The 25,194-nt window shown below is 28.3% G+C and overlaps 1 protein-coding gene across 1 annotated transcript in view; it reads right to left on the reverse strand.

The window, feature by feature from the left end:
- Positions 1-2,913: 2,913 nt before the first annotated feature.
- The window catches only part of LOC123293461 (neural cell adhesion molecule 1), a 486,456-nt gene continuing 464,175 nt past the window's right edge, over positions 2,914-25,194 (reverse strand). The window contains exons 2-13 of the mRNA XM_044874287.1: positions 15,045-15,177; positions 14,045-14,253; positions 10,952-11,062; positions 10,396-10,599; positions 9,543-9,694; positions 9,012-9,156; positions 8,200-8,330; positions 7,962-8,121; positions 7,045-7,641; positions 5,436-5,951; positions 3,912-4,063; positions 2,914-3,194 (exon numbers count right to left, since the gene is read on the reverse strand). Of these exons, the coding sequence (XP_044730222.1) occupies positions 2,970-3,194; positions 3,912-4,063; positions 5,436-5,951; positions 7,045-7,641; positions 7,962-8,121; positions 8,200-8,330; positions 9,012-9,156; positions 9,543-9,694; positions 10,396-10,599; positions 10,952-11,062; positions 14,045-14,253; positions 15,045-15,177 (2,735 nt within the window). The 3' untranslated portion in view covers positions 2,914-2,969. The remainder of the gene's footprint in view (positions 3,195-3,911; positions 4,064-5,435; positions 5,952-7,044; positions 7,642-7,961; positions 8,122-8,199; positions 8,331-9,011; positions 9,157-9,542; positions 9,695-10,395; positions 10,600-10,951; positions 11,063-14,044; positions 14,254-15,044; positions 15,178-25,194) is intronic.

The raw sequence follows: 25,194 nt of genomic DNA on the forward strand, positions 1-25,194 counted from the left end.
TTGACATAAAAATCAATTTTAATTTATTTTTCATTTACTTTATTTACGTTTCTTTTTTTTTGGTGAATTTTTTAAAAATATTTTTCTAAAAACATTCGTTATTATAATTTTGTTTTCTTATTTGAAAATAAATCTTCCATTTATTTTTAATATTTACAACTTATTTAACTACAAAAGTTTTTTATGTTATGTGGTATGGAAGAGAGAGGTAATAGAAAATTATTAAACTATTCACTAAATCTTTTGTTCGCATGAAAATTTATGTACATTATGAAATGGCAATGATGTGTGAGTATTTCCAAGTTTGCGGAACATTTTCTTTTATTATCACAAACACTTTTTTTTATACATAGATTATTATTGTATTTTTGGAATCATCGTGTCAAAGAGTTCATGTAAAAGTTGATTAGATTGGATATATTATACATAGTACAATAAAATTATTTAAAAAATCATTGTTATAACGAAAAAAGTGTTGAATCTTTGGCACAGTTGTTTATTTGGTTGTAATAACTTCGTACCGAAATATCGACTACTTGTTATATGTTAAAACCTTTTAAACAACTGTGCCAAATTTCAAAGATGCAACACTTTTTATACCATGTATAAAATGTTTTTGTACCAAGTTTGTAACGCTTAACAATATTGATGCTACGACAAACAAAATTTTGGTATAGATGTTCATAAAATCCTCTAAAGAGTCTATTTCCGCAGTTCCGGTAGTCTGTCTATCCGGCTGTCGGTCTGCGATCACGTTAACTCAAAAAAACGAAAAGAGATATCAAGCTGAAATTTTATAGAGTGCTCAGGACGTAAAAAGTGAGATTGAGTTCGTAAATGAGCAACATAGACCAATTGGGTCTTGGATCCGAGGGGTCCATCATGTAAACCGTTAGAAATAGAACAAAAGTTTAAGTGTAAAAAATGTTTTTTATAAAAAAATAAACAACTTTTGCTTGAAACATTTTTTCGTAAACATCACTGTTTACTCGTGAGGGCGCAAATTAGTTTATAACATTATATAGTGTGTATTATAGGAGAATATCAGTTAACTGTGTGTGACCACACAGTCGTGTTATACACGACTGTTACTATCTAAAAGTGACTAACGTTCTTTACTTACATGACATGGTGTTTCAACAATTAACTAAGTCAGTTGTTTGTTTTTACTTGTTTCTTTATACATATTTAATTTTATTGTACTAGCATTCGGTTGAAATAAGTAAGAATAACAGGGTTTGAGTATATAAAAAATAACATTTTGTACCAAAAATTCAGTATTTTTCTTATTCTAAACAAATAATTTATTTAAAATTAAGTATTTAGCTAGATTTACGTTAAGTTGATTTTAATTTTACAGGCATTTAAAGTTTTGGCAAAACATTATAAACTTTGGCAAGTAAAATAAGAAAAAAGTACAAAATCGAAAAAATTAATAGAATTATAGATATCGCCAAAGACGGTTAAAAATTAATAAACAACTTAGCATAAATCTAAAAATAATTTAAAATTTTTAAAACGATTTCTATTTTTATTATTTTATAATTCGGGGGAGGGGGTTGGTTGTAGGTTTGGGCATGATTACCTCATACGCACGGACCTGCAATTAAGATAATTGTCAAATTGATTTGGCCTCATCAGTGATGCCTAACATACACCCTTGATAATTTTTCAATTCAAGTGGTTTGTCCATTTATAAGTATTAATTAACCAAAAATATGAATAAAAATAATAAATGAAGTATCTTATAGCTTACTAACAAGTAAGAAAGGATTAGAAAATTAGATTTTAATTAAAATTTTTAGAATTGATTATTTATTGTCTAGCAGAAACTTAAGCTTACCAAACGCAACGTTTTTTATTAACGTATACGAAATCTTTGTTTATCGTTTTCGTCTAAAACTCTAAAATATTATATATTTCATATTTTCGGTAAATTATGGGAATTTGATTCACTCTCTGTTGATGACGTATTAATCTGTGATCTGTCAGTTGGTGACAGTTCAATGTAATGTTTATTACAGGTGTAATACCCACGGATGTAGTAATTATAGTATATATCCCATAGAATATTATACATAGAGAACGCCATGGCTCAAAACTTGCGATATGATGAATGAGAGAGTAGACTGCCAGTGAGTTCCTCTGTGTCCTTGTCTAATACATATACTTATACTTACTAATACATACACGTATACTTATAATCAGTATATATGTACATATGATTATGACAAGGACACGGGGAAACACCCTAACAGTCTTCTCTCTCATTCATCATATCGCATCCACTTACAGGCTAACAGATCCCACGCGTTCTCTATGTATAATATTCTATGATATATCCATGGTAATACCATACAAAATATAAGTAATTAATACCATACAGTATGTCAATAATAAATTACTAAAATATAGGTTTAGTTCAAATGTTGAGCCAATAAAGTTACGGAAAACAAATATTCGAACCAAATTTAAATTTCATCAATATTCCTATTCTATTGACATGATTTTATTCTTTGAGTTTATAGTTTGAAAATTCAAATTTCCCAAGTTTGCTGTTGTATGGTGGTTTAGGACGATCGTTTTAAATATTCAAAATCAATAACTTTTACAATGATCTCTTATAATGATTGAGTTGATTTGATACATGATGATTCGTTGAATAAGATTATGCTTAGATTAACAATTGGTAGGTAAATGGTATAAAATGACAATGGTAGGTAAATGGTATATTTTTTTTTTACATAAAAATTAAACATAATAAATTGATTATTATTTATTAAATTTATTACACTTTAATTTTTAATTATTTATCGATTTATTTATTGTATTTCAATTTATTTTATTATTTTTTTATTTAATTTTTATTTTCTTATCATATGCGTTATTTAATAACGTAGTCAAATTGTTCTTATAAAGATTCAATAATAACATTATATTATATAACTATTTATTATTAAACATAATGGTTAAATACAACTCTCCTGTATTCGATTCGATGTAGTTACCACTTCGGGTTTATGTTTTTGTAATGTTAACGTGGAAGACACGGGCATTATTAATGATGGAAATATTGCATTTCCTGAATTTATTGTTGGACCAACTAATGTAGGCCCCCTGTCTAATGGACTAATTGCTGTTACACCTTTATTCATGCGAGTTGTCGCTCTATCACCACGCAAACTGAGGTACATCTGTGAAATAACAAATATTTTTTAGAAATAAAATAGAAACAAAAATATCGAGATTAATCTTTTTGCATCGATAGTAGCAGAGCTCTTTTGCCAAAGTCATATTCCCCCCTCATTATGTATATTTTATTAAAGCATACTTTTTATTGAAATAGGATTTCCCATTTCTTTTCCAGTTTTTGAAAACATGAAATATGAATATAGAAATGTGGTAAGGGGAGCTGGAATGTCGAAACTCCCAAAATACACGCCTTTAAGACTAAACTAACTTATATACCGATTTTGAACCCTCTAGCTCAATTTGGGGCGGTTTGAAACCTCACCCAGGAAGTTCGGGCTCAAGAAGGAGGGCAAAGAAGCTAGCACACCCAAAAAGGCACATATAAAAAAACAACTATAAGTAAGATTTCCAAAAATCCATAAATTGTATTCTGATGGTCATGAAACGGATTTATAGCACATTCCCCCACCTCTCCCCATTGACAGTGAATAAGTCTATATTTCCGGAAAATATGACTAAAACTCTAATTGATGATTGCAGTAGCAAACAAACTTTCAGAGAGTTAATGCTGCCTAATAATTATTTATTAAAAGATTCATTAAGACAGAAATTCGTGGTGGTCGAAAATGAAAAGTAATTTTAGACAGAAAAGAAATTTGTTGGCAAATTTGGATTTAGAGCTCTTATTAAAATTATATTTTTTTGCATTGGGTACTTACATTTTTAGTAGGACTGTACAAACGCTTAAGCGGCTGTTGGTTAGATTTATATGGATTTCTTTCTTCGTCTTCTAGCTCTTCATCATCTTCACCAGGAATAGATGATGCTGGTTCATATACAGTCATAAAACTAAGAACCGGTCTCCTGTCTACTGTGAATTGAAAAAAATTCTTATTTCGTTAAATTGCACTAAAAAGGGCGTAGAATGGACGAATATATCTGTTCTGTTTCCAAATAGGGATCTAAAGGTGGTTGTATTAATAACGTACGTTAGATTAAACAAATTTTGGAAATTAGGCCAACAAAAATAATTTTTTATTAAATATTTAAGTTTGACTTTAAAAAGGGCACAGTTTTAAAGAATTTTTTTTTTAAAGAAAATTTAGATTTATGTATATCTCCTCCCATCAGACTAGGTGAAATTTACTGAAGTTGTGGATCTGATAAAATTGTTAAACATAAAATTTTCTACCGATCTGTATATTTTGATTGTTACTAATCTGTCAAATTTTCGGGAAAATCGATTTAAAAAAAAATTCCACATTTTCCGCAGTTTTTTTGTTGAAAATTGTATGCTCTCAAATTTTGGAATAGAGGGACAATCAAAATATACATATTAGTAGGAAATTTTATGCTTAACAACTTTTATTTGAACTCATTTTCCCAAAAACCCAGTTTTTATGCCATGTATATATGAAACATATCAGCGAACTATGAAATTTTTACAGCGAACTCAAGATATAAAAAATGAGGTTGAGTTCGTAAACATAGATGAATTGGGTCTTGGATTTGTAGGACACACCCATCTTGTAAATCGTTACAGACAGCACAAAAGTTTAAATGTAAAAAATGTTCTGTATAAACAAAAAAAACAAGTTTGTTGAAAACGTTTTTGTATAAACATCTCTGTTTACCCGTGAGAGCGCAAATTATATTTGGACATTATATAGTATATATTATATGGGAATATCAGTTATGTGGGTGTGACTCCACAGTCGTGTTGCTATCTAAGAATGACTATCTTTCTTTACTTACATGACGTAAAAAACGATTGCATATTCAAAACTGTCTTTACATGGTATTTCAACAATTAACTCAGTATTTCAGTCAATTGTTTGTTTTCACTTGTTAAGGAAAATTTATTGTACATTATTGATGCACATTTTTCAGAAAATATGAAAGATAAGAAAAAGTTAATGTATATAAATCGATCGGAAATTGTACGCCTTATAGCTTAGGACACATCTATTTTTCCTCTTAAATGTATAGTTTTCGAGTAAATTGCAAAAAATTGTGGAAAAGCGTGAAACTTCGTTGATTTTTCCGAAATCACTTCCGTTTGTTTTCTATACGGCATAGGAAAAATTGTTTTTGTACAGGTAAAAAGTAAAGTAAAAAGCTAAAATTTGGCATAGTTAGCATTGCTTCTTCCAAAACTTCTGTAAATCATAACTATCAAATTACATCTAATTCGATGGGAGTAGCCTATAAATAAATATTATTTTAGTAGTCATATAACTTACCATATTGATTTCGTATAATATCCGGTTCTGTAGCTGGTGAATTATTATCTCTTGGGAACCCCGTTGATAATGTTCCTGATTGTAATGATCCACTAATATTATCAGTATATTTTCCTAATGAATTTTTATTTAATTTTGAATCTTGGCTACTACTATTACGTATATGATCACCATTAAAACTAGTGCCACCCACATACTCAATATTTAATGAACCATCTCTGCTACCACAATGTAATGGAGCAGAATTTAAATGTCCATCAATTGGATGTGGATGGTAACCACCAATATCATTACTGCGTTGGTCGTCGTTACCATTTAATGGTGATTCTTCACCACGATTTAATATTTCCATTTGTATATGTTTTGATGTAATATGACCATGATTGTGTAAATGATGTCGATGTGATTTTCGTCGAAATAATGCAATAATTCCCAAACACACTCCACTCAGTAAAACAATTAGTATTGCAATCAAACTTGTCAATAATGGACTGATTTGCATTGATGCTGATGAACCTGAAGAAAATAAAGGACGTGAGGCGTGAAGAATACAACTGCAATAATATAAAATATTCAAAAAAAATTTTGCTGAGGTACGTCATGCTTTCATCTTATGTGCTTTTATTCATAGCGCTATTTATTTCATTTAATTAAAATTGTAAATATGGACAGGTCAAAGAATTCCGAAAAAAAGAATATCTAAAAAGTTCCAGTCTCGACCCATAGTAATCAACGAAATCTCGTGTTTTAAACGGTCAAAATTTCTGAAACTTTGGTATATAATTCTTAAGTTCCTATTAAGTTCATTAATTTAATTTCTCTTCTAAAAAATTCGCGCAAGAACTGCGTTAGCTAAGCGAATTCCTCCAGAGATTGAAAAAATAAGACATTTTTCTTAATATCGAATTTAATATCATTTTCAATTTTTCAAGAATTTTTATTTCGAAAACTAAGTGCCTAGAGAAAAATTATAAGAGTACTTCTTTGCTTAAAACTGATAAAAAAATACAAAAATATTTTTATTACTTTTTACTTTTTTTTGTTTACTTTTAATTATGTATACGATATTTATTTACATCATGGTCTCTCGATTATGATTGATGATTTTTAATATGATACATACAGCGTAAACTAAATATTGACAAATATCTTGTCTAGTAATAAGTAAATCTTTTTTATTTTGAATAAATTTAAAATTTTGTACTTTGCTTTGAACGTTTGAAGAAATTTTTAGCAATAGGTCCAAATTTTTAGCAAAAAGCAATATTTCCATTTCCTTCGGAAAATTACTAAAAATTTTACTATAGCTTTAGCATAGGGGAACTGCAAATACCATGCTGGAAATACTTTAAAGCTTTCTTTTTTGCAAAAATTGAAAGAAAAAAACACACTTTTATACAAAAAAGGTAAATTTTTGAATTTCATTTCTGTGTACTAAGCATTAACTACTCGGTTTTCATTTTTCCAAACGACAACCGAAAAGTAAGTCTATTTTTATTGAATTTAACTCATTAAATAAAATATGCTTTCATTCCTTTCGAAACTTCTTCGCATTTTTCGAAAGGTGAAAAGTCAAAATGACTGTAGTAAAATCTGTTTTAATGATTACCTTGTAACTTAGCAACACCTTTGAATGTAACACTTTCAATGATAACTGGTTCACTGCGTCCTTTTGCGTTTACCGCATATAAATTCACTTGATAACTCAGTCCTGGTTCTATACCCTCTATATTAAATTTTGGCGGTGCTGTATGCGTTGATTGATTATATTTTGAACGAAGTAATGGTAGCTCCAGTATTTCCATAAAGAACGATTGTGGTAATCCTCCATCGAAATTTTCCAAGCATTCAATTTGTATGGAATCAGTTGTTTGATTTACAATTGAACAATTTAACAATTTAAAAGGTTTGCCTGCGGTTACTACTTGAAAAACACATGGTGATTTTTGGTGTCCCACAGCATTTTGACCCCAACATGATAGAGTACCATAATCCATATCACTGATTGGTGTGTAATTTAAGTGTGAGATTGTTCCTTCAGCGGTAAAACGTGATGGTGGTACTTCAGTTAAATCACCAGAATTATTGAATGTCCAATGGAAACTTACTAGGGGTGGATTGGCGTCAACTTCACAACGTAATATTACTGTTTCTTGTTTAAGGGCACCTAAAAGTTCTTCATGGTCGTCTTTACATATTGGAACATCTAAAATAAAGATTAATAAATTAGAAAATTTATTTTTAGTTCCTCTTTGATAGTTTTGCCTAGTCCAGGTAATATTGGTGCTGATGGAAACATTATTGCTCACATCATTCAAAAAAGCAATATACCTAAGAAATTTTTCTGACGAATTTCTAAGTAACAAAGTTTTTTGTTTAAAATTAAAAACGATAGTTAATGAGGTATTAATCTTTTACTGATTGAAAAATCCAAAGGACTTTCCGTTTTAGAGTTTGGTAAAGAATGCATAGTTTCTGTTTGATTCGGTGATAATATTTTAAAAAATTATGTAAACAAATACTCACATCGAACTTTCAATTGTTGAGGATTTGATGTACCCTTTCCTTCGGAATTTGCTGCCAAACATATATAATCACCAGCTGCAGCACGTGTAACACCTTGTAGAACTAGACTTTGATCGCTTAAAATAACTCCCGCTGATACATTATGGTGTAATTCTTTTCCCTAAAATTATTATAAAATTTAAGTTGATTAATGAAAATGAAACGTGTAAATATTACATAAAAAGTGTTTTATATTTACATTTAAATACCATGCAAGCTTATAAGCCTTGGGATTTGACTTGACATTGCATTCAAAGTATACATCGTCACCTTCTTTTATATCATCTGGGTTTAAACTGGAGCCCATTTTCAACGACACGATTGGTAAATCTGTTAAAGGTTTAATAATATTATTAAAATGTTTAAAATCTAGGACAAAAATTAAAAAAAAAAACATTTCTTTACACTATTCGAATTGAATGCATTCAAAATGCGCCTCGACGATTGCGCCTTTTTATAAAATAGGTAATATTTTTGATTTATTTATATTCTAAGAAATGAAGCCGGAAAAAGGTCAAAAGGTTGCAATTCTACAACGGAGCATTATGACTTTTAATTGGACTCAAAATGTTCGTATGAGTGTGGAGAACATTCGATTAGAAAGTGGGCTTTTACCATGCACGTATGAGTGTGGAGAACAAACATTTAGAAGTTCGCCCAATGTACCTAATTCTTCTGAAAGATCATGAAATTTGAAAAAAGAGGCATTAGATCTTGTATTTTTGAAAGTATACCAATCGAAGTCAATAAAATTCTAAGAATAAAGTATCGTTGAAATTTTTGAAACGATAGTTTTTAATGTTTAAAATTTTGGATTAATATTCTTAAAATTGAAATCTTTGAAATTAGAAACGTCGTACGTTTTCTTCTCGTAGAAAATGAAATTGTTAAAAAAGTAGTGATTCGTAAATTATTTATTAAACAAAAGTTTCCCCTAATGTAATTTGTTTTTTAAGAATTAAATACAAATTAAATGTAGGTAGATATAAATAAATTGGATATATTTCTTACATCGAACATTTAGACGCCATCTATCTTCTAAAGCACTTTCTGGTATAAGTGGATTTTCTGCTCGACATGTTAAGTATTTTCCATCATCTTCAATTGTTGGTGTAAATGCCAATATACTTAGTGATTGATTACCAGCTTCTGCAAACTAAAATTCAACATACTGTTTGGAATAGAAAAGAAAAATGATCTGTTTTTCTTAATTAAGTAAATCTATCGGATATTTATATTTTTTACTTTCTCTAGTTTCATTTATTGATAAAATTAATAATATTCCTTGCAAATTTTATATAACCGTAAAAGGTAATGTATAATTGGAATCATGAAAAAAAATATTGTTCGAATTTTCAATTTTTTTGCTAATTTCTATGGTTTATGTTTTAACAAAGTGGTCTAAGTTATAATAGTATCTTTATAAAAAAAAACATCTTTTTCTAGATACATAGATTAGTGATGAGCGAGACGAAGATTAAGACCGAGACCATAGTTATTTTGGTTTTGGTGTTCAGAAATTTATATTAAAATTTCACTTACATTTTTTGCCATTCGTTTAATTTGATGATTTCCTTTCCACCACGTAATAACTGCTTCTGGTCGTGATCCAGATGTTCTGCATTCTACTTCATAACGCTTATCGGCTGATATTGATTTTTCTTTTGTTAGAATTGTAACTGTAAGCGGTTTTACTGAAAAAGGAACCCAATTAAAGATCTATCTGCAGCTTCGTCTTTTCTTTATTGTGTATAATATCTCATGAGTGACAAATATGTGGAACAATTCTTTTCAATCGCTTCAATAGTCACATTAATTTTTAATATTCGTATACAGTTTTTGAATACCCGGTATAAAGTTTAAAAAAAATTAAACAGTTAGTTACTAGGGGTCATTCAGGTATTACAAAACAAAGAAAATAAACTCCGAAGCCCTTTGGCAATAAAAGTAAGAAAAAATTGAACCCCTCCCTCTCCTTACGTAAAACTTGAATAATCCTCTACCTATATGACTATCTGTGTGACTATTTAATTCATAGACTTCGAAAAACATGACAATTTAAGGAAAATTTTTCAAAAAGTTGTTGAATTCTCTCTAGTTCAATAGTTTCAACTTTTCTCTTTCATACATAGGTACTATGAAACGACCTTTTGTTTTTCCATAATTCTAAAATTCTCCATATACAGTTTCTCTTTTTTACTCAAAAATAAACAACAAAAACGTTATGTTTCGAATTTGGGATTTTAAGTGGAGCCCAAAATCAATCAATTTCGCTGTTCCTGTTTGACAAATACCACTTTAGTTAATTTTTCTAAAATTGCCACTTTAATAGCCATATTGTTTATTTTTTGTGAGAACTGCTAGTATTTTGAAAGCGAATTCAAAATATACTTACAATTGATGTTTAAAATTAATACTTTCGATGCAGGTGGAGCTAAATTTGTATTTGATGCTTGACAAATTAAACGTGCGTTTAAATGTTGTCGTCCAACACTTGGAAATGATAAATGATTGATAACCAGATTTTCGTTTCTTATCTCATAAGAATCATCAATTATAGTATTTTCTAGAAACCACGTAACACGTGGTTGAGGTCGTCCTATAATAAATAAAAATAGATCTCAAATAATGTTATAAGATAAGATAAGATAAGAATGATTTTTGTTGACTTCGAGTTGAGACACAGTTAGGTATTAAGATAAATACCACAATACTCGAAATAAAATTATAAAATCTTATTTCGAGTATCGTGGTATTTATTGCAATAACTATTGTACAAATAGTTTATCCAAATGATTAGAGTTTGTATGGAGTTTATCATGGTAAGTGAAAATAGCAAAAAGGACCGAGGACACCGTTGCACTTCTGTGTGTCTTATTTATTTTATATTACTGGAGCTTAACTTTAACTTCTTTGTGTACAAAACATTTATTAGAAAATATTTAGTTTACCTCCAATAACTTCACAAATTAATTGCACATCGTCTCCTTCGTTGTACGGTTCCAGTAGCTGTGTTTTTTCTTGTTTTTGGCTATCAACGATTACTGGTCGTTCTGGTGGAACTGTAGAAAAAGAATTAAATCTCTATCGATTAATTTTATAAGGTGAATAGTAGAAGGAATCTAATAAAATAGGTTCTGTACTTTTGTATTTTTACTGGTTTTATAATCGCAATGCTTGGAATTCAATTGTAACCATTCTTAACTGGAAAAGCGTTTTTCTTTACAATTTTTCTTTTCCACCAATGAATATTTAAGAAGATGATTCTTAAAAAATTATGAAGTTATTATCAAAGAATGTTTCCCCCCAATCATAGTTTGTATATAACAACCTTAACATAACTTTAAACTCATCGCATATTTTATATTGTATCTATACACACAATTAAATAGTGCAGTATAGTTAAAAATTATACATTATTTCACTGCAAGCTTGTATATATTCTTACTGTGCATAAAATATGCACAATGCAATCCAAAACTTGTTTAAAATATTGCAGGGAGACAAACAACTTAATATGACAAACCATCTAAATTTCAAGAGAACTTTTTGTACTAATTTTCAAAAACATAGCAAAAATTCACGATTCTTTTGATTTTTTGTATATAATTATATAATGCAGCCGTGTCTGTAGGTCATTAACGACAATTTTTTTTGTAAAGTATTGTTAGTATGAAATAAAAAACTTGACAAAGTACTTGTATGAACTTTGAGGTGTTAGAGTTACTTTTAAAAAACGGTACTTAACAAAGTTTTTAATTTTTGTTCAAAGTTTCTTTGAAGCTCGTTCAATATCAAGAATAATTGTTAAAGTGATAAGTACTTATGTGCATTGTAATAAAAAATTATTTTCTGATTTAATAATAGACTATATTTTCTTCATTACTACGTTGTTCAAAATGTTGAACAACGTAGTAATGAAGAAAATATTTTCATTTGAAATTGTTTTGATAAGTAAAATCGTCATTAAAGTTGGGTGACTTCTTTTGCATCACGTGGAAAATTTATTTAATTGCATAACTGCTTGACACCCATACTTCATTAAATCGTCCGCCATAATAGCGTTCACACCGATACTGACAAAATGATATCCACAAAAAATTTCTCGCTGTGTATGACGATTGCACTTATAGGTAGGTATCATAGCAATTTCAGACGAAAATATTTTCTTGTTTTCATACTTTTAGAGCGTGATTTTGTAGTCGTTGGGGTTTAAGTTTTTTGAATTTTAAATATATATATTAAAATGGATTCGATTACTTCGTATCTCTTTTTTTAAATTCTTATGTAATAAAATTATTCAAATTCTGTCAAACTATTCAAATTAAGGGCGTCGTATTTTAAATATTAACAATATAATGACAATACCTAAAATAGTAATAGCTGTATTAACAAAAAACCAAGGGAAAATAAATAATTGGTTTATGCAGCAGGAATTTATGTGAATATATTATTAGTATCATTGTACATATAGCTTGGGTTTTATAGCCAAATATATAATACTATACGTGAATTACATCCGTAATATAATATTTTCAACATGTTCATTGTACAAAATGATACAGAAATGATAAATTTAACCTTATAACCTTAGTAAGTTCTTGGAGAGCTATAAATTGGAGCAAAAGGATCTCACACGATTCGATTTGAAAATAGCTTTCTGGAAATTTTTTCTATATGCCTTTTTGTGAAATTTCATATGATTTAAGTTTTGGAAGAGGCAATGTCACCTATGCCGAGATAGGTATATAGTTTTTTCCGGCTTATAATTTTCACCACTAGAAGACAGAAAACAAAGTGTTAGTACGTGATGACAGGCTTTTCTCTATGACCACCAACTCCAATCAACTTTCCGTTGGGGCGGTAAATACCCCTTGATCTCTTGGTGACAGTAAGGGAGTTAAGTTGCAGTGGGTGGAAGTGGGTGGTTGTGGGAGGAGAAAGTTTGTTTTAACCAACAACTATAATCATAATCAACTTTTAACTGACCGCCGAGAGCTTTTAGCGCGATCTCAAATCAAATTTTATTAAATTAAACGATTTTCTAACAAGAAAAAGAAAAATAGAAGCTAATAGAATAAAATAAAACCCTTCTATCGAAAATACTTTTAACCAGAAGCCTCTAGAACAACCTCAGGGTATGGTTGATTTTTCCTAGATCAATGTTTTTTTCCGCGCATATGAAAATTTTTATTTTACTGGTAAAATTCTAAAACTTTGCATAGGTGGCATTGTTGCCTCCAAAACTTCAGTAAATTTAACCTGATTTGATGGAAGTATACAATAGTTTTACGTTTTGTGTAACAACCTTTCTAGATAAAAGCATGATATGTATTTTTGATTTTAAGTCATACGTTATGGTTTTTTATCCTACTTAGAAATTTTACTGATACATTTGGTATGTTATAGACCAAAGACCGAACATAATGTTTAGCATGAAAATTTACGTCATGTTTTTACTGTAGTCACCAACTGTTCTTGTTGTATTGTAATAAGTACCTACTACATAGTATATACATACATACTACATGTATGATTACCAACAACCCTTTATAAGTAAATAATTGTTTCATTAGTTAAATATTATATTATATATTATTATTATTATTATTATTTATATAAAAAGGTCATTATATTATATTATTGAATTATTATTATACACTAATTAAACACTATAATGGCTCTGTGTATTTATTGATATTTTTTAACCCCCAGCAAATCAAAATTAATTAACGATTTTTATATCATGTATATATGAAATATACATAGTATATTAATATAAATATTATCGAAGATAATAAATGAGAACTTTACGATATTTCGAAATAATTTTCGATTTTCGTCCCAATTTCCTAGAGCAGTTTTTTTAATTTTATAAATACGTATTTCGACTACCAAGTAGTCATCATCAGTATGAATTAGCTAATCGTAATTACTCTTAATATGTATGTTACTCGCTGCTAATTTGGTGCAGTCCGCCACCAAATAAAATAAAAAAAAATCTTTGAACTCTTAATGATCGTAAATAATAAATGGGTACTTACTTATAACAGTAAAATTAATTTTTAAATTTCTAGTTGGTGAATTTTTAAAATCAACACGACAACGATATACTCCTTCATCTTCTACATGAATATTGTCCACCATAAGTTGTGCAGGTGTTGTTGTTACACGAAAAAAAGCTCGAGCACCAAATATGTGTGGCGCTGACCACATTTTTGCTTGTGTAAATTGTCGACCACGTACATCAAATCTGTAATCATATATTAAATATACCATTTTTGTGTAAAAAATATTAACTGTGTGTAACAAGTGTTTGTGTAAATAATTTTCAAAGTTCTCCTAAGGTATTACCAGTATGAAATCACTTGTCGATAGATTTGGCCTATTTTTGTCACAGGCTCAGAATAATGTTAGTAGCTATGAGATACCAAAGTTGTAGAATTCTTGGCCGTTTAGATCGCGATATAATCAGGTGCAAAGTTCGCGAATTAGAGGGTCAAAGCATGTAAAAGTCACTGTCCTCTCAGCTATTTTTTACGATATTAAAACATTCTTCAGCCAGAATTAAAAAAAAAAGTATGATTTGCTTGGAATTTGAAATATTTTTATTATATTTTTATGAGATACAGCAACAATAGTCGTACCACGAGTATGACAGAGTACATGCGTTAAACAATGCATCTAAGTAAGAGGTGTTATGGACATGTGTTGAAGTTTTTAGTTGTAAGACATGCTTTTGCAATTTCATATAATATTTATAATAACTCTTACTTAGATGCATTGATTACCTCATGTACTCTGTCATACTTGTGGTACGTCTATGCCTAGATGTAAACTGAACGATTAGTATATAATGTTATAGTTATAGCACTTAGAATGGTATAACAGATGAACTTTTTGTGACACAGAGTGTACATGATTAGGTATAAGATAGATTGGGTAGAATTAAAAAAAATTTTGATAAAACTTTTTACATCTAGTAAAATGGAAATAATATTCTTATGTGTTGGAAAAAGGTAAAGTTAAAAATTAAACACTTACCTATATAATGGCTCACTACTTGATTCCTTAAACCATAAAACCATTGAAACAGTATCGTGTTTATCGTGTGGTGTAATATCACATGGAAGTGTTGCCTTTTTCGTTAAAACACCTTGTACATCCACAACGGGTGCTAAAAATAAAATAAAAACAACATTTTTTTTAATATAAAATTTTAAACATGAAATATGTTTTCAACATAGAATTCGTGTGGTAAAAATTATTGTTAGATTTATATAGAAAATAAGAATATAAAGTATAACAACAAGAAATATATATATAATTATACAAAATATAGAGTTATGGTATAAAGATTTATGAGAGTTTTTTTGTGGTAGTGCTACAAGAATTTTTTATTAAGTAAATATTTGGTAACAATAATACAACAATGCTAGCAATAAAATTTTATGTTACGTTGTTTTAATATTAAGTGTTTTGGCACAGAATTAAAGTGACTTTAGAACGTGACTTTCAAGAGACAGGGACACATATTTGTCTCCTTTCTTTGGGTGTAGGTATAAACCAAATTAAGACAATATCATAAGATATTGGTCATGTATAGTATATACTTTTTTTTTTTAGGCGAGCGCTCTTTCTGTAAATTTAGTACTTTTCTTGCCATAGGAAAAATAAATAAAGGAAACCAAATTTAAGGAGACAGCATCCGTTTAATTCGGATAGAATCCAAAATATCTGTTAGACATGGCTATTAGAATGACTGTTAGACATGACTAATATCCGAAATATCTGTTAGACATGACTAGCAGTCAAATAAAAGATCTCTTAAACAAATAAGGTAGAACAATTCCGTTTTCCTGGACAAATAATGTAGATGGAAAGCTATGTTAGAACTTTAAGGAATAACCAAAAAATAAAGTAAAACTTTTTCAAGATCTAACCTTGTATACCAGGTATCTGGAGCCTTAAAAGGAGAATTTGGTGTTTACTTGTTAAGCTTTATATAATTGCATCTTCCATTTTTAAATTATGTACGTTTAAAAATGAAATTTTAAAAATGTACACAAATTAGTAAAAGTTTTTATTATTAAAGTTTTCGGTTATCTTATTTTGTACATGAGAGATTATTCAATTAACTTTGACCTAAAAATTTTAGCAACTCATTTTTTTACAAGAACGAAAAGCAATCGTTTTCTTTCGCTATTTTATGATCTTTCTAGTGATATTACACTTTTTTTTATTTAACGTACATTTTAAGTTATCCGTGAAAAACTGATAAGATTTATGGCTTCACGCATATCAGCTTCTATAAATAATAAACAAGATTAAAAATGCTTATCGTCAAAAGTAGCATATCTCAGAAATGTTGATACTAGAAAGTCGAATTAAAAACGAAAATGTGCAGAATTACCTCAGGTACATTTTAATTTTTTTACAGTTATAGTGTATCTTTCAAGTTATTCTCTTAATTTTCAATTTTCCAATTTTTCAAAAGCTCCACGTGAAAGTAGTAAGTTTAACACATGTTACTTACCACCCTTTCAATTATCTATAACCAAATTTTCAGTAAGTTGCTAAAATTTTTGAGCTTAATATATGTATTTCCTGTACAAGCGGTTAAATTACCCACTATTATTTATATTTAGTTATTTGTATTCAGTATTTTTACAGAAACACACATTTCGCTCCTTAAAGGATTATAAAATATGATTCAATATAAAATACAGGTTTATATGAAAGGTTTTTATTTAAAGATAAAAAAATAATAAAAAGAAAAAAAGTTTTATATATTAGATGGCTCAAAATTGCATTTCTTTTGCCAATAAAACGTCGCAAAATTTATATTCAATCACTTGATTACTACTTCGAGGAAAATTATTAAAGTCTTAATAAGAGATAATAAATAATAGATCATTTGATACCACGGTTGTTTTTTTTAAATGATGAATACATACTTAAAACTTCCTGAGTGGCTTCGTATTGACGAGTCTACTAAACTTTTCTCTATTATTTTTTCAAAAAAAGCTGCGTTTTCAAATGATTATAATGACGTCAAATTTCAGTTATCGTTTTGAAAATGTTACGATTTATTAAAAATTTACTTAAAAGTAAAGATAAAACAAAAATCTACGAAAAAAATCGTAAAATCGAAAATAAAATTTTGTTTTATATGAATTCAAATCGGGGCGGATGACACCTAGTATATAATCCCTATAAGTAACAGCTTCTTAAACAAAGTTTAGATGTTCTTGTACAAATACACCTAGTTAATACACAAAGTTATACACCTAGAGATGAAGATGATTATTCATAGAAAAAAAAAACACTATTCTATTCGCAATTTCCATTGCTATACATAATATTCTCTTTCATCTGATGATGTATAAAAATTTATTCAATTTTATATAAAAATAATCATTTATAAATTAAATATAGTATGCAAATTATTATTTAAAAAAAATTTAAAAAATTTGTGTTGAATTGAGTTGATAATATAAAAAGTCGATATAAAAAATTCAATATGCGGTGTTTTTATATATATATATATCTACGTGTTTAAGGAAAATGGATTGAAACAAAATTTAATCAATGTTTTATTATTATCTTTTAATATATTATTCATTTTATCTTTTTTTTTATAAAGTATGAAAAATAAAATTGAACATGAAATTAAGTTTTTCCTAGGAATATAAGAAAATGTATTACAATATCAAAGGCTAAATTCAAGTGTTATTATCTATTCGGAGAATATACGCTATGGAGGCTCGACAAAATAAATTTTGTTTTGTGTGAGATAACATTGATATACATATTATATTATTTCAATATATTTAAAAAAGAAAAATGAGATAATTGTACCGTTCCAAGTTTCTTGATAGATGTTTTTCAAGAAAATTTTTATGAATATTTCTACAAATTACCCTAAGTCTCATAAATTTGGTAATTGTTCCATCAGCTCGTACCAAAATAATGGTTTGTACAAAAATTCAGCTTATTCCGATAGATTCCGCGGTGAAACCGAAAGATGATTGGAGTATAATGCATACTTTTTGAATAACTTGCATGTTTTTTAATTTTATTATATTTCGTAAGTTACTAAAAATTACTACGAAAATATAATTTTTTTAAATTGATTTTCAAGTAATTTTACGAAATTGAAAAAAAATGGTTTAAAAAAAATTTTAAATTGAAAATGGTTTTTATAAACTGTAAATTCAAAGGCCAAGGACGTTAACACATCGTTTTTAGCAACGCCACCGCATGAAGAAATGATAAATAACGCAGAATCATAAATGGTTTGTTTATAAACTTACTTTCAATATATTATAACGCAATTTTCCATTGAAACAATTGCTGAAAAATGTGAATTTAGTGCGATTCAGATTGGATCACTGCCTCAGCGGGTATTAACACGTCACTACCGTTGTTTTTAATCCAAAATATAACTTTTTTTATTAATAATTAATAAAAAAATGAGCAAACCGAATTATATTCGGACACCAAGAATGAATAGTAGAAATTGGGGGTACAACGTAAGAGATGGTCGAATGAGTTTAGAAGCTACGGTGGAAATACATGGTCGAGAATTGCTACTGACAGACAAGCGTGGAGAAACGCATTAGACATTCTGCCCATATTGTGATTACATTCACAATTGTGAAAGGAGAGGCCGTTGTCCATTTACTGGGATCAAGGCTTATTATATTATTATTCTTATTATTATAAGAAAATAGAATTATTAATTTTTTTTAAAAAGTGACTTAAATATACTTTAGATGAATTATTCTCTCATTTATATATGAATTTAAGACAAGGAAAAAATTAATGCAAATTCTCTATTAAAATTTTGAATTATTCAGAGAAAAAAAAAAACTGAAATTGCCTAAATATGTAAGGACTTAAATTGGATTTTAGCGTAAGTTCAATGTATTTGAATTTCATTCAAAGAGTTATCAAAACGTAAAATTACCCATAGTATTACAAATTAAAATCAAACTTAACTTTGTAAATTGGTCTTAGTTTTTGCCCTCATTTCTCATATTATCAAGTAAAATACTTGGATTATATTTTATATGAATTAAAAATGAAGTAAAATTAATTCCATTTAAGTAATGTAAGTTAACGATTATATTATTATTTATTTTTATTATTCATGAATCTCAATGGACATATAAAATAAATGTTTCATTTAAAATGTAATTTTTTTAAATTCGTCTTCAAGTCTCAAGTGTCGTATTTTATATACAAGACCCATCATATGATGTATATGATGTTTTTTCTTCTTACATACAGAGTGATTTATTATGTGATATAACTTTTATATCACATAATGCATATACATATACCCTTACGTAGGGTTTAATTCCATTTTTATACCCAAGTGTATTATATTATGTTCAGTAACGCCAAATTTATGGTTTTTGGGACTTTTTTCAGAGATTTTAAGCGAAGATAGTGAAATGGTGAATGAAGGTTTTCGTAATAATTCATCAGTATTCTTAAGTTTATCAATTTATAGTTGAGATATTATTATATTGCGTGCAGTATAAACTCCCATTTACCAATAAATGTAAAAAATAATTTATGAAGCACCAAGTAATAAAAATTGTCGGACTGGAGTAAACGCGGCTCAACATTATTAAAAACATTCGAAGCAAGTTACAAATTGTCTAAAATATTTTATTATTTTGCAAGTAAATATGCCGGGCTGACTAATCAACACGCTATGTGACAAATGGCATTTTTTATTTCGAGAGAAGATTGTGTCATTATAAAAAGATGCTGAAGTTATAGAAAAGATGATGACATTATTATACCATGTATATATGAAATATATCAAGGTATACTAAGTTTAGTTCCAAGTTTGTAACGCTTAAAAATATTGATACTACGAACAAAATTTTGGTGTAGGTGTTCATAAAATCATCTAATTAGTCCATTTCGATTATCTGCCCGTCTGTCAGTTTGTCCGGCTGTTTGTCTGTGGACACAATAACTCAAAAACGCAAAAAAAATATCTAGCTGAAAGTTTTATAGCGTATTCAGGACGTAAAAAGTGACGCCGAGTTCGTAAATGAGCAACATAGGTCAATAAGGTTTTGGGTAGGACCCACTTTGTAAACTTTTAGAGACAGAACAAAAAGCGACTTAAAAATATGTCATTATTGCATTTAATCGAAAGAAAACGCGCTAACAACGGAAAAATGCTTTATCCAAAAGTTATCAAGGGCAATAGAGGACACTTGCCTGTGCCCATGACTTTGACCTACAATTATTGATAAACTTTAAGCGTATTTTCTTTCGATTAAATGCAATAATGGCATATGTTTAAGTCGCATTTCCTTCTTTTTCGAAAAATGGTTTGAACAAAAATTGTTAGTTTTTTTATGATGGTCAACTTTCTAATTTAAAGTGTTATTCTATCTCTTACCGTTTAGGATGTAAATTGACTAGTTAAGAAACCCGAAGAACTAGGTTCAATCTGAAGTCAAAACATAATGTCCCCCATCAAACTCTGCAACTATTATTAAGTTATTTTTTGATTGGTTAATTATAAAACGAGATATTTGGGTGTATAGATTAAAATGACCCACCCTGTATATTTCTAATAGATATCAGTTTATAACAAAAACTAATATACATCACCCTATAATGTCCAGCAAAGCAGGCGGTTTAGTTTTACGTATGCATTAGATTGTTAAATAATTAAATAGCATAATAGACATAGGTATTGATATCTTAACACCTATAAGTTCATAAAGCCCTTGTAATATTTATGATTGTGGGTAGTACATAAACAATAGTTGAGTATACTCTGTGGAAATCTTATTAAACATAGATATTATATTATCATTATAGTATTTAGAAATTTGAGTGTTTATGAATAAACATTCATTGTTTAAATGAAAATTTATCAATTTTTTCCCTCGATAACAGAGTAAAATTTGACATATTTTCCTTAGATTATATTCATCATAAACAGGATGAACGATTTCAATGGGTTAATGGAAAGGATAGGAAAACTAAAATAAGAAATGAATAAATAATATTATTTTGTAAATTAGTATTAATAAAACTTATTTATAGAAAAAAGTGGTAATATTTTTAATGTAAATTAATGTATTTTAACGACTCTTTTATCGGGGGTGGCGTTTCTAGAACGACGTTTCTAGAAAAATAAAATTAAGTCTGTAATCTAAGGAAGTTGTGGAAAGCAAAAATTGAAAATGATTCCCATGGAAATGGCTTTTATGTAAAAATACAGTTATGGATACCGTAAGAAACAAGCCAGTCTTGAACTTAATAATTTAATATGCCCTTCCATCTCTTAGCAGAAACTATTTCGAGGTGAATTTTAGGTGCGCCTGAAGGTCAATGCCAATTTCAAAATATCTAGAAGGCGTCCTCCTTTGGGTCAAAATTTTTGGTTAGAAACATTTTTCTAAATTTGAGGTATCTCACCAGGTTTTAAATCAAATTGATTCCACTCTGTAAATTCCATAAGGCATAGCGGTGTTTCATATATTTTTTTGTAAGAATTTCCTTAGCGCAGAGAGCTCAAAATCATAAGATACCTTACAGAATGGTTTATGGCATTATTTGTCTTATCGCCTTAGATAGCAAACTTAGCAACCATCTGCTGAATGAATTTTTAATAGTTTATGCAAGGTTTACTAAAATTATATTTACACAAAAAGTAAGTATAATAATATTTATAACTTAGCTCAATTTTTCACAGAATAGAAAAACTTATATCATTAAAAAATTCCCATTAAAAAGTGGGAGCGTATGTAGGTATACATTGTACGTATGGAATTCATACCAGATTTTATTTGTGAAATGTTGAATGAAAATAAATCAAAGTTTCGTTAAATAACGATCTTTGTCGATCGAGTTGTATTTGATGTATCAATAGGTAAATATCGATGCTCTCGATGCATCGATGTACCTTCATGTATCTTAAGTACAGCAAGGATTGGAAATAGTAAATATTGTCATTCTATTCTATATTATTATACCTGATAATGTAGGTTACTAGTTTAAAACAAATAATAATCAAAATTGATGTAATTTTTCACAAATAATTTAATATGTAAAAGAAGTATTACCGAACTTAATTATAGATGCTGAAGGTACATATTTAATCCTTTTTTACTTTTCATGTAATAACATGAATATACAAACAGAGAGTTTTAAATTATTGAAAACTATTCGTTGAAAATTTAAAATTTGACATTAAATCAACATCAATAATTTACATTATATACATTTTTGTATTATTTTTTTAATTCGATGCCAAAGTATTCAGGGTAAAATTATTTACAATTTTTGGTGTGATTTGAGTCGTTTTTTTTTTTTTATCTTTTGTTGTATTTGGAAACTTGTGATCCAACGCAGAGTAGCGCTAAATAGGAAGCTTAAGGTAAATATATTTTTATTTAAAAGTTGCGTTGATTGAGTCTTAGGCAGCGATCCAAAAGTTGAAATACTTTTATTATTGTAAATTTAAATCAATTGGAAAAAGAGTATGCGATTTTAATCAAATCTAGTTTGGTGAAATTGTATTTAATAAATGGAAGGTATTCCATCTTTAATAAATTTCCAGCATAATACTCCTTTTTTCTTCGGGAAAAAAATTGTAAAACTCCAAGCCGTGTAAAATGATTGCTTAACTTGTCTTCAATATTTTAAGAACATTACTTTATAATGTTTGTGTCTAGGTTACCTATATTACAAACGAACGGATACAACCGTATTACAACTTAAATTTGAAATCTCAATCAAACTTTCATTTTAAATTAGTTACAAACTTTAATAGAACTGTCTTATTGTACATATTATATTATATTCACTGTATATACAGATTTTATAACTCTTACCTATGGGGTGGTTTATATTTCAAGATAACTTCTATTTAAGTTCTATATTGGAGTTTTAGAACAGTTTTAATAGCATTCAAATGAATATAGCTGAAAAAATAGTTAGTCCATTGTAATTAAAATTTAGAAATTACAAACAAATTTGTTTTCAATGAAATTATGAATGGTTGTATTATCATTCAATACTTTTCTATCATCAGATAGAACTTTTATAGCCTATATATATGAAATATACAGGATGGACCATTTTAATCTATAATAGCTAAAAGCACGTTTTGTAGTTAACCAATCAAAAATAACTCAAACAAAAGCTGATGAGTTTGATGTTCGGACATCAGATTGAACTTAGTTCTCCGTGTTGCTTTAATAGCTAATTTAGATCCTAAACGGCAAGAGATAGGTAATTTTTAAAAGTTGATTCTCATATAAAAACTAAAACTAAAACTTTTTTGAAAAAGGTCATCTTTCGGAGGAAATGCGACTTACAAATATGTCAAAACACGCTTACTACGGAAAAATGCATTATTGATATATTTTTAATATTTTCTCCGAAATCTAACGTTGTTCGAAAAAATGTTTGAAGCAAAAACTGTGAGTATGAGGTGATCAACTTATACAGATATGTATATGCTATCGAAACCGTTAAGTTTTACTTGGTCCTAAAATGAATTTAGTAAAGCTGAAAATTGTTATACTGATTTATATTGCATATAATTAACAGTTATGATTGTCAGTCAGTTAGGTGTTAGAAGAGAGCCGGTAAGTCAGTCCTTATTTGCTGTACAGCTTGTATATTGCTGTATAACAATTTTCAGCTTTAATAAATTCATTTAAATACCACAGAAATCATAAATGAATATGATGTATTTATTGTTCATAAATAAGGGCTGACTGACCAGCTCTGTTCTAATACCTAAGTGACTGACAATCATAACTGTTATTTATATGCAATATAAATCAGTATAACAATTTTCAGCTTAACTAAATTCATTTTAGTACCACGTAAAACTTAACAGTTTCGATAGCATTTACCTGACCCCCGTTCTATCGTTCGCTTGACTGACCGCAGTATGTGTGTGTACACAACTACTATAACCAATCCTCAAATTATCATCTTTAGTAAATTCAACGAATTTTTCTTGGCCTGGCTCTTTCATTATACATGTATACATACCAAGCTAGTAAAATTGTGTTAAAAACCAAATTATAAAATAGGATGTATATGGTAGATTATAAACTACCCCATATATGGAATCATCTAAATAACTATAGATATATATATTAGATAGTCAGTCAGTAATACATTGGTACATGTCTATACATATGGCTTAGGTTTCTCTACTAGATATACTACATATATGGTTTCTCTATGGTATGCTTCAATACTACCTTAGAATAAGTACATAACTATACGTAGGTATAATAGTATCATGAAATTTTAATGAATGCAATATACGTATCTATTATGAAAGAACTGTGTAAATGAACTAACTGTAATTAACTTCATAATGGTTTGTTTTGATAGATAATTATAATATTATTATACATTTCATACCTTTTAAAACATTTTACCTGCACTGACGATATTATCTTATACTATTTTGTTCATTTTCTTTAGATTAATCAAAGTATAGTGAGGTAAGATACAATTTTGTATAATTGTTATAATATACATTTTAGTTATTATAGATATGGTTTAGTAATTAATTTTACAAATTCTAATTATTTGTATCATTTTTATTACTTTAATTTTATATACTCCGCAGAATGTTTGTTTCAGTAGTTTATTTTTAATATTAAAAAAAAAAAAAACTATTTTGTATTTTCCTCGCATTAAAGCGATCTAATGGAACTTATAATTCTTGAATTTGTCCAAGTAAGGTTGTTTGAATTTTAATTTAAGAAATGTCTCCATGCGTCCACCAGAAAAGAGTTACGAAGAAAAATATGTCAGACGTAAAGTTTTATTGTTAATCTTACATACCCTCAATGAGACAGAGCTTCGGTAATTATCATTATTAATTTTGATAATATCCTCGTATATTGATAGAGGAATTTATTTATTTCAACAATTAGCTCAGTTAATTGTTTGTTTTCACTTGTTAGTATTAACTTTTTGATCAAAATTCGAAATTTCGAAAACTATAAAAATTTTGCATTTTAGTCCTAAAAAAACTCTACTCTACTCATTTCCGTATTATACCTTAAGTGATACAGTACATTGTTAGAGAATCGCCGAGGGAAATGGAGCTATTGCTTTTGAACTGATGGTGGAATTTTGGGAAAAATTTCTTCAAATGTACGTCGATCCT

This window comes from Chrysoperla carnea, chromosome 2 (assembly GCF_905475395.1).
Source record: "Chrysoperla carnea chromosome 2, inChrCarn1.1, whole genome shotgun sequence".
Taxonomy (NCBI): domain Eukaryota; kingdom Metazoa; phylum Arthropoda; class Insecta; order Neuroptera; family Chrysopidae; genus Chrysoperla; species Chrysoperla carnea.